At 37.4% G+C, this 10,682-nt stretch overlaps 1 protein-coding gene across 12 annotated transcripts in view; it reads left to right on the top strand.

Annotated features, from left to right (window-relative positions):
- Positions 1 to 10,682, top strand: part of NEBL (nebulette) — a 140,138-nt gene that overhangs the window by 43,033 nt on the left and 86,423 nt on the right. For 6 of the 12 annotated variants that reach the window (XM_017741517.1, XM_017741516.1, XM_017741513.1 and 3 more), the window contains 4 exons: positions 2,507 to 2,591; positions 3,347 to 3,391; positions 3,487 to 3,558; positions 9,888 to 9,992. In XM_017741517.1, the coding sequence (XP_017597006.1) occupies positions 3,520 to 3,558; positions 9,888 to 9,992 (144 nt within the window). In that variant the 5' untranslated portion in view covers positions 2,507 to 2,591; positions 3,347 to 3,391; positions 3,487 to 3,519. Of the gene's footprint in view, positions 1 to 2,506; positions 2,592 to 3,058; positions 3,392 to 3,486; positions 3,559 to 9,887; positions 9,993 to 10,682 lie in introns of those variants that run through there. The other 6 variants (XM_017741512.1, XM_017741519.1, XM_017741523.1 and 3 more) reach the window with 5 other exon arrangements.

The raw sequence follows: 10,682 nt of genomic DNA, 5'->3' as shown, positions 1-10,682 counted from the left end.
TATTACCTCTTATAGAAGTAGCTAAAGCTTCTTTCCCATGCCTGCAAGTGTTCAAGACCACTTGAGCAAGGCCAGGTTGGATGGGGCCCTGAGCAGTCTGATTTAGTGGGTGGCACCTTTGCCCATGGCAGGGGGACTGGAAATGGATTGTCTTTCAAGTCCCTTCCCACCCAAGCCTTTTTACGATTCTTCTTGACCTGCAGGCTGCTAATTGAATCATAGTGCCCTTCTAAACCGTGCAACCCTTAAACAGTCCTAACAAATTCTTCCCTGAATTATATCTGGATATATTAAATTTTCAGGCTTGCTTTATTGCACAGTGAATGTTTTCTGATAGTATTCAGTGTTTTGAGGAGGGTGAAAAAAAGTGAGACAGTGTGTCATGTAGTGTTGGAACCCTGGGTTCAGAGAATGTCAGTCTTTCAGTGCTGACAGGCAGTGATCCTCAAAAGCACACTGCATTTGACCTGAGGCCTTGGGAAAGGCTTCCCAGATTATGTGATAGCACTGAGATTGTTGCTGTGTAATTGAAAAGAAGTTTGTTATATCACTGGGTGGAATATGTAGAGATGTAGAAAATTTAGGTTTCTGGGATATAGTAATGTACATGTAACAAGATGGAGGATTTTGGGTGTAGGTTAGTTCTTTCTTCTTCCTTCTTCCTCACAAGCCTGGGTGATCTAGTATTGGTTCAAAAAACCCACAGTGCAGAACATGAATGATTAGGTATTGGATTATAGGTAAAAATAAATTAGTTGGCATTCCATAATTGGGTGGTTTGGGCTTTAAAAGACCTTGGAAGGCAGCACTCGTGGGCCATTTTCACCTTGTTAACTTAGAGGCACACTCTGTGCAGCTGTAATATAGATAAGAAATAATAAACATCTAAGTCTGAAGAAAAACTCCACGTCTCCTGCATTTCAATCCAAACTGAGTAAAAGAACCATGAGAGAGAGGCAGAGAAAGAAAAGAACAACAGAATATTTAATAATATAGTATCTTGCTGCATCTTTTATGTGAAAAGTGGAATTTTGAATAACTTGTGCATGGTTAGTTGACTCTCTGTTTTTCTCTTACTCTCTTTGTGCAGAGTACTGTATTTTTCTTTAATATGATGAGTTATAACAGCTGTCTTATAATCCTTGTATTATGGAAGTTACATGGGGCACAGGGTATTTGAATGCTTAGTTATGCCTGACCCAGATCATGCAAAAATGAGAAAAAATGAATTTTATCAAAGCAGTTACACATATTAGAATAAAATAGAACAGAATGAGTAGAATTGTTCAGTTGGAAGGGACTTCCAGTGACTGTGTAGTCCAACTGTCTGATCACTTCAGAGCTGACCAAAAGTGATCTTGCAGATATTTATTACACAGAAGGCATTGCAGGAAAACCAGAATTAATATATAAATTTTGGTCTGTCCAGCTGCTGAAAACCCACCAGATATTATGTTAAAAGCATGTTAAAAAGCTAAACACCTCCCTTTTGCCCCTTTTTTGTCCCTTTCGGTGTTGTAATTTTTGACCATATTTGCTTTCCAGTGCAAAAAATAGCAAAAGATTTCCCCATGTTCAGCAAACTAATGAACAGCTACTAATAACTTTTCTATACGCTCTTAAATATTTTTCAAAGTCTCCTCTTAAAACATTTATTAAATGTAGGAAGGAAAAGGAAATTAACTGCACTGAAGGAATATAGTATTGGCAATATTATCACAAAAATCCCGAAGTGAAGCCTTAGTGCTGCATTTCTGTCTGACACTTTTGTAGGTACTCTCTCTCCTTACCGCGTGGTCCTTAAAATCATGGATGAGTCTGTTTAGGAATATATTTGCTGTAGCCATGATCTTCAAAAAGACCTTTTACTGTGAATACTCACCTTACAAGACTAAACCGTTAGTTTCCCCCAGGATGAAGCACCCTGAATGCCAAAAGCAGTCAGCATATATCACAGGCAATTCTCACCTATACAAAGTAGACTTCTAGGTTTAAATCTGAACTTCCCCAATGCCCATCTAAATGTGAAATTTAGGTGCTTATATTTGAGGGTGGAATGGAAACTCTTGAAGATTACTGTACTATTTATATATAAAAAGTTCTGTCTCTTACTTTAGGCTGAAAGCAGTTCCTCAGTTTTTTCTTAATACTTAGTTTTTCAGGTTTTCAGACCTTAGCTAAATCAAATGCTGTATTTTTTCTCATCTTTGAAATGGTTCTTTTTCTAAGAGAATCTGTGTTGTTAAATAAGCTCTAAGAACATTGTGTTTGGGCACATGTACTTAAAATTCTTTAAAGAATTTTTTAAAGAGCACGTATTCCTTGTATCTTTGCCTAATTGCAAAGCTGCGTGGTGGTGAATTGGTGAATGACTTTTCTAGATGAAGTTCAAAATCATGACCTCTACAAAATGAGAAACATATAAGCTACAGTTTAAAAAGAAAAATGATGTTAAAGTGCTGGTTGCTCCAATTGGTCTTGTAATAGCTTCTTGCTTGTTTTACAGAAGTAAACACTGACACTGCACCATCAACATAAGGATATCTTTCAGTTTCATTGCAACTGGAGCTAGTGACTTCATACTGAAAAAGGTTGGTTTTTGGACTACAGACCATGACAGTTTGTAACAGTGAAGGAACATAATGTTTGTGTGAATACATAGGCGTATATACTTGTAATACAGACTTGTCTGTATGTATGCACAGGTTTAACCTGCAGCTGACATGATATGGAAAGCATTTAAGGAATTCTATAAGCTTTGTGGAAAAGAAGTAATTCTGAAAAAAATGTACTAGCAGTTACATCTACTGGAAAATGAGAATAGTGTGCTTTTTTAAACAGGAAGCATTATTATTGGACCAGTACAAAGTTTTGTGATAACTGATTTTGGAGTCACTGATGCCTTAGAATTGGGCAGTTTTCCCATAAACTTAGAGTCAATGTTCCCCTTTTAATCCTGTTAATTTTACTAAATTACTTATGTTATAAATTAACTGCATCACAGTATTTTAATTGTGTTCATAGTAATTTTAAAAACAGTTGCTGGGGATAGGTAATTTAATTATATTTTATCAGTAAGAAAGCATTAGCTCTGCTGTGAGTGATAGCCAGCAAGGCCATCTGCAATGTCTTTCAGTTCACTCACTCTGAATTGTTCAGATAAAGACTGTCAAGTACTGCCTAAATAAGGAAGGAGCTGTGGTAGGGTTAAGTGCAGTGGAGGACACAAATGGAGCATTGATTCCAGGAATGCTGGAGGGTCTGAGCTGTTTCCTGCAGCACTGAACCTTTTAAGAGTTTTCATTGTTTCCCGCAAAGTATTAAAATGCGAGTGTCTGTCATTCAGGATCTCAGAGAGGATGAAAATGAGGATGGGGAAGAAGAAGAAAAGGTGAGTTAAACCCCAATAGTTTTAAAAAGTACTTATTTCCTTCTATTTTTACTCTTTAGGACAATAAGCCTGGAATGATTACCTTTTTCTTTCAGATCTTCCTCAAGCCTGTTATTGAGGACAGAAATATGGAACTGGCCCGAAAATGCAGTGAATTAATAAGTGATGTAAGTGATGGTGACTATTTGCATCCTCATATTTGCATTCTTTTTTCAAATGGGTTTATGATACACATTTTCTCAAAGATGCACAGTGTAGCATGTGCCCATCTAAGGCTCAAATAATAAAAGTACACAAAATAATAGAAAAGCACAAATTACTCTGGTACCGTAAATTATCAGCCACAGAAGAATGAGCTTTTCAGAGCACTTGGATGGTACGAAGCATAGGCCCTAGAAAGGCCAGTGTTTCAAAACGTGTGTCTCGAGCAGAGGGTGTCTGCCATGCAAACACCTTGGCTGCTTTCATCAGGAAAATGCAGTATTTTTTCCGGTTGTAGCCTAATCCTATGCAGTTTAATCGGTTTGAACAAAACTGGGTTCCAGTATACATAGCTGTAAGGAGCAAGGTTAAAAATAGAAGATGAATTTTGCGTGTTATCTTTTGTTCTGTGCTGATACATGCCCAAAACTGCTCAACATATTGTTATTGACTATGCTTATAGGACAAATCCATGGAAATGCTAGAATATATTTGGAAATTATTTAGCTAGCTAATTCTTGATTTAGTTACTGTAGATTTTTAAAACTGTAGATCAGTTACATAAACATCTTATATATATCATAGATCAGGTCCAAGACATTTTAAGTTGGAGTAGATCTGATTGCTTCGATGTAACAGCATCAGATTTACCTTGATGGGAGTTTATTTTTGTTTCCCCCTGGAACAGTGTGTCTGAAAAGTAACTTTGTCCCTTCATGTGCATGGGTGTAAAGAGTGATACTTCTCCTGTGAGAAAGCTGGCTGGCAGGAGAGCAGACCTTTCTGAGGAGAGAATGACTTGTTCAACAAATGTTCTGAAGAAACTGAAAAGTGGTGTCTGGCTCGTGTTGTGTTGTAATCTGATATTTAGTTTCGGATTGTTGATTTAGTGGGAATAGAATGCACAGAATCTTAATTTTTAGATTCAGAAGAACAGTATCTGGGATGGCTAAATTGTTACAGTGCTGGCTTGAAAGTGTGACTTAACAAGGTCAAAGTTTCCTCTTTTTCCATACACCTTCTACTTCAATTTTCACAGAAAGAGTGCTGAAAATTGGATAGATCCGTAAGAGGAGCTACCAAGATCAGTCCCCTGTAAACCCAAACTACTTTAGGAAGTAGTAGAGATTAATAATATTTTTACTGATAGATATACACATGCTTTCTTTGGGAAAAAAGGGCATATGGTGCGTTAAGTGCCTGTCAACTCATGTAAAGGCCAAAATGAAAATGGACCTGAAGCACTTACATGACCCAAAATACATTTACTGCATCCATGCAGCTTCTTTCTAAACAGGGTTGCTGTTCTTAAAGGCAAAAACTTCTTGAAAAATTCTGAAGAAATCTTTCTTTAATTGAAAAGGAATTATTACTCTGCTGTGTGCCCATTAGGAGTAATGTCAGCTGTGGCTGTTAATTAATGGATAAATGGAGTGGCTGTATTTTCTTGGATTTTCTGCAGGGGCTTGAGAGCTAAGGTGAATAACTAAGTCAAGCCAGGCTTCTACAACTTATAATGGTTCAGGGAGGTAGGCTTTTGCTGAAAACTTGTGATGTGTTTAGCCTGAAAGTGTGTTAGATTTTCCTTGAGATATGTCAGGCATAATGGCAAAGTGTTATTAATGCTTTCAAAGCAAGAACAATATATAATGGTCCAGACCAATCTAATTTCAAAAAAGAGGCTCTGTGTTTAAAAATAACATCCAGCTTTGGGGCCTTATTCAGCCTCTGATGAAATCAGTAGGTTTTTCTCCATTGGCTTGAAGGGAATATACACAGAATATGAACTCTGTTTCCCAGAATTTTTGCTATAATGGGATTTCTTATGACCAGTGAAGTCTTTTGTGCCTGTGTATAAAATCCTCACCCTGCACATTTCATTGTGGAGGCCAATAAATTGCAAGGAGTTTGCATTCTTACCTTCAATTTTTGACTTGTTGACATTCAGAACTTTTTATATATTCCTTATCTTTTTTAGTATGAACCTTTGCACATACTACTGTTTGTGTGGATTTATGATTGGTGTATATCTGTACATTTTATATGTACAGTGGTTTTATGCCTCTTGCAGTTTGGCCCTCAGATGACCTTGGGAGAGCAGCCTGTGTCCTTGCTGACCACAAGACTGGCTGATTGTCCTTTTCTCATGGTGGAGCTGTCAGCACAACTCCTCCATCAGAATGCAGAGCCAGGAGTGCACATGCCTGACATACTGGGGTTGTATTACACTTGCCCTGCATTCTTTACAGGCTGACATTAATTTGGCAATATGGTTTTGAAAAAGTGTTACATTGGCAGCCCTTGGTGCATCTGTAATTGCCAGCCTTGAGCTGTACGTAGGGGAAGTTGTGAAGTGTTTATGTGCCCTGGTTCTTGAGAAAATCCCCAGTTTCATTTGAGGTTGGCAGATGTTTGTTCCGTGGCTGTGATACCCCCTGGATTGTTTCTCTCAACAGTCATTCCATTTAATCTCCCTCTATTATGCAATTTTATTCCACAGATGTTTTCAAAACTGTCATGTGTGCTTGATTTATACGAATTGCCTTCCTCTCCAGGCCTTTTCTCTTCCACATTGAAGTTGAGCTCATCCATTTGTTTGTGGTGTATTTTCATCTCTTCTTTGTTTTGATTATGTGGTGTGATGTTGTCAGTACTGTTATAAGCAGAGATGGGAACAATTATAGAAGTTAATTGACCAAACAATCATAATCCTTTTTGGTAGAATGGCAGACACTCTGCCTTCTGAAGATTCTGCTGAATTTTGGTAATGAGCAGTACCAGCACTTCTTTTCCTCTAAAGCAAAAAATAGAACTACTTGCTGTTTATCTGTCTTTGCACAGAGTCCAGCTTTGCTTTAGGATGTCTCTGTTGTAAAACAAAGGCCAAAAAGACCTAGAGTCAAGAGTGTACCAAACAGTGTGTGAAACCAGCAGGGTTTTGACTACCTAATTCTGGGTGCAGCTGTTCCCCTGGATTCACCACTACTAGTCACAACTAGTCCTCTAACTCAAGAGGACCTTGATGCTGAAGTTGCTGGAGATTACTAAAATACTAAGGAGTAATAATACTGTATGCCTGCCATTTTCTCTTGCTTTTCTCTAGGTTCCTATGGCCACAGAGAAAGGATTCCGTATTAGATGGATCTGTGGTCTGACACAGTTCTTAGTCTTATGAGAGATTATAGATTAGGAAATGTAGGGTTGGAAAGTGAATTCTTGGTGGAAAGAGGTTCCCTTTTGTTCTAGCATAAAAGCTAGATAAGAAGGTTCAGACCTTTTTGTTGTTTTTCTAAACATAAATGGATATTTTAGATATGACAGTTCTACAGTGGATCTTGGCATGGTGACTGTTGACATGGTTATAGCATTGATAAGATTATTAAGAATAGTTTTTTGAGTATATTCGTATTAAAGTTAGATGAGCATGTGTTCCTGAATAAAAGGAATGGTGGCTGCTTGGATTAAGCTGTTACCACTGGGGTCTTTCCTTTAGCCCACAGTCTTCCTTCTGTGTTTCCCCCTGAAAAAGGCTGATGGAACAGGCCATGGGTGAGATGAATTTTCTTGGTGAACCAGGAAGCTTCGACTTAAAGGTTGGATGCCCTTGTTTTATAAAGTTGATCTTTGCATAAAATATCCATTAAGAAAAAAATACAGCTTGAACCTTACTGTTTTGGTGGTTGTCTAGGAATTTTAATCTACTTTACTGGATAGTTGTGCTGTGGTCAGACTTAGTTTTATGATGAGTCAGGGAGAAGAAAAGGATCTGGAGAGAACTATGAAAAACTGGGCCTTTAGTGAGCTGTTGAACTTCAGAAGTATATTGAAAGAGCAGTGGCTCCAGGCCATCATTTGCAAATCTTTCCTATTTGTTTTTTTCACAAGGCTTAGCAGATCTGCTCAACCTAAACAGCGTATTTTGTGGTGGGGAGTAAGCCACTTGCAGGCAAAATTTCCTATTCAGTATTTTAGACATTTGAATTTTTAACTACAGACTTTGGAGAGGAATATTAGCTTCTCTGCATATTCATTCCATCCATTGGTTATGTTTGATCATAGTCAACCTCTTCAACATCATGCTGGCATCATTTACACTAAATATGTTTTGTAACTGCAGGTGTCATGAGTTCATTATACTTGTCCCATTTCATCTTCCATCTTTCTGATTCCAAGCAATGTGGACAATACTGCAGCAGAATGGAGTTTGCTGGATCGGAGTTTCACCAAACATTTTTTTATCTCTTCTCTCTAAATTGCCTGTTTGAGACTATGTGCATTTTGTGGCTTCTATGGGTTACTCTAACAAATGTGAACAGTTAAGGATTAAGGAGGTGGCATTAGTCATTTACTGCTTTCAATTCTTTTGAAAGCATGACTTCTACAGCAGAACAGCTTTGTTTCTTCTTGTCATGTTCTGTCATTCCCCCCAGTTAAGACATACCTTAAGAAGCTTTCATGTTTGATTTTTGAATGCAATTATTGCTCTGTAAATAAAATGGATATAATTACAGTCAGCTTTCAGATGTCTGTGGGTGATTTATCTAAGTTGTGAGCAGCAAGACTCTCTGTCTCTGCCAGAGTCACAGCTTTACAGGAGTTTCTACTGGGAATGCCATCAAACCCAACCAGTAGACAGTCAGCACTGTAAACTTCCCATGCATGTGAGCAGGTTGAACAGTAAGTGCCTGCCCATGTTTATCATAAAATAGCCCTTTTTCGTGTGTTGCTCTGTGAGCACCTGGGGGTATGGTGTCACACACAGGTTACATGAACCATTGGCTTTGTGAGGCCCTAAGTAAAGTCATGACACAGTAATGTTATACCCATTGTTTACCAAAAGGTTTTTTTTAGTATAGACTGTAATCCACAGAAGCAGATGATGATTTGGAAGTGACAAACTCCTTTCAGTAGTCCAAATGTGAATGAGCTCAATATCAACCAAAATTGCTCCTGTGTGGGGATTAAGTAGTCGTGAGTTTGAGATTAATTTGGCATTATCTAATCCATTTTTCAGTGGACACAAAGTTCACCTTAGAAAGCACAGGAGCTGATTCTGTGTAAGCTGCCATCCTTCTCATAAGTTTTCCAAGTCCCTGTAGAGGAGCATAGACTAGAACTTGTGATATCCATTAAGGATTCAGAGAAAGAGGATATTAAGGCTGCATATTTCTGTAATGCTCAGATGCAGATCATATTGCTTCTGTCAGCGCTTGTCAGCAAGTCTAGAGTGCATAAATTCAAGCTGCTGTTATGCAGAATGTGAAAATGAGGTTAGAGAAATGGTAGCAGATAATAACCATGAAAGCTTAATACTAAATAATTCAATTTACATTGATCTAAACAATTCTCTGTACAAAGAAAGAAATGTCACTGAAAACATCTAAGGCTATCCATGTAAAGTGTCTGTCTTTAAAACAATATTTAGTCCATCTCATCATAATTCACCATCTTTCTTCATGCAGTTATTGTATAATGAACGTTCCTACATATTAGCCATCTCCATAGATTTTATCCTTCTTGCAGTCTCACTAATACAAACAGTAACTCTGACTTCAGCAACACTCATGTGATTATTATACCTGCCCATACTGTTTGCCCCATTGAAAGAAAAAGGTTTGTTGTTTAAAAAAATAAATTTTTGTTTGGTTTTTTTTTGCTAAACATGTCATAGTGTTTTGGTGTTGTTTTTTTTTTTTCCAAAATGGTTTCCTTTGTGCGTACACATTTAAAAAAAATGTCTCAATTTAAAATTTGTTTGGTCTTAAAGAAATTCTGTTATTACTTGAATGTCGTGACTGTTGGGTTCTTTGTAGGCAATGGTTTGGCAGTGGCCTCCTGAATTTATTCATGTTGGATTCATAAAGGGGCATTTGATGATGTTATACAGATTCTGTGCTTGCTAGGTCTGTGTTAGAAGTTAAACAATTTTTATCTTTGAGATCAAGGATCAAGGAGATCAATTATTCGATTCTTCTTTCTTTAGAGATACTAAAACATCTACAACAGTAGTGAAAATGTGGTCTAGATGTAGAGAAAAAAATCCTCTCTTTTTCATCTATATTATTAAAGAGTTCTGTGACTTTTACATAGCCCTAGTAATGTGCGTGAGAACTGGTAGCTTCCCTTTATGATTTAATTTGATCCAGCTGGAGGTATTTGCAAGCCATTCAGCATAGTATCCATGAATAAAATAAAACAGAAATAATTTAAAAAATATAAATACAAATAACCAATGTTTACTTTTCCGTGTGTGTGTTTTTAAGAACAATTAAACTTCTTTTTCTCCTCTTTGTAGATACACTATAAAGAAGAGTTTAAAAAATCTAAAGGCAAGTGCATATTTGTACCTGACACCCCGCAGCTAAAACATGTGAAAAGCCTTGGTGCTTTTATTTCTGAGGTAAGATCTAAAAGACTGAAGAATTTTCTTGGCTTCTTATCCTTCCTAAAAACTCTTTCAGCTGAATACTGTGATTTTTAGCAGGGGAAGGATGGCTTATTTCAAATAACAATTCTGTTTAAAGCTGAAGTGACTTAAAAGGCTGTAATTAGTGCATACTGTATATATAAATAATAATAATAATAATTTGGAATTACATGACACTTTTATTTTGGGATTTGAAGATACTTTATTAATGGTTCTGAGCTAGTCCTAGCTATCCCATTTTATATGTGGATAAACTGAGGAATAGGAAAGAAATGTTACTTTCTGCAGTGATGAGGTTTGCAAATTACACCTGTGGAAAATTTCCCTGCTGTGGAGATTTCACAGCCTGATATCAAACAGAAGGAGACAAGGAAACTGTTTCCATGTTATCGTCCCTGTCCTCCTTCAGCAAGGGGCCTGAGGCAGACATCAGGTCAATGCCACCTGTGGGTTGCCTGAGCACTTGCACTCATATATATCTATGTATCTATAAATATATTTGCATACCTGTGACATGTGCACATGCACACAACTGTGGTGGCAAAGAAAGAGCAACAGCTTCCAAAATGCCAGAGCAGCATTTACTGCGAGCTCTTCATGTTCCAGGTACAAGGTGCTCTAGGATTGCACCTCTGATTATTTTCCGCAGCTCAGAACAGCAGC

The sequence above is a fragment of the Corvus brachyrhynchos genome, unplaced genomic scaffold (genome assembly GCF_000691975.1).
Source record: "Corvus brachyrhynchos isolate BGI_N302 unplaced genomic scaffold, ASM69197v1 scaffold167, whole genome shotgun sequence".
In the NCBI taxonomy this organism is placed as follows: domain Eukaryota; kingdom Metazoa; phylum Chordata; class Aves; order Passeriformes; family Corvidae; genus Corvus; species Corvus brachyrhynchos.
The sequence above is the reverse complement of the archived record's forward strand: the minus strand, read 5'-3'. Positions and strand labels throughout refer to the sequence as shown.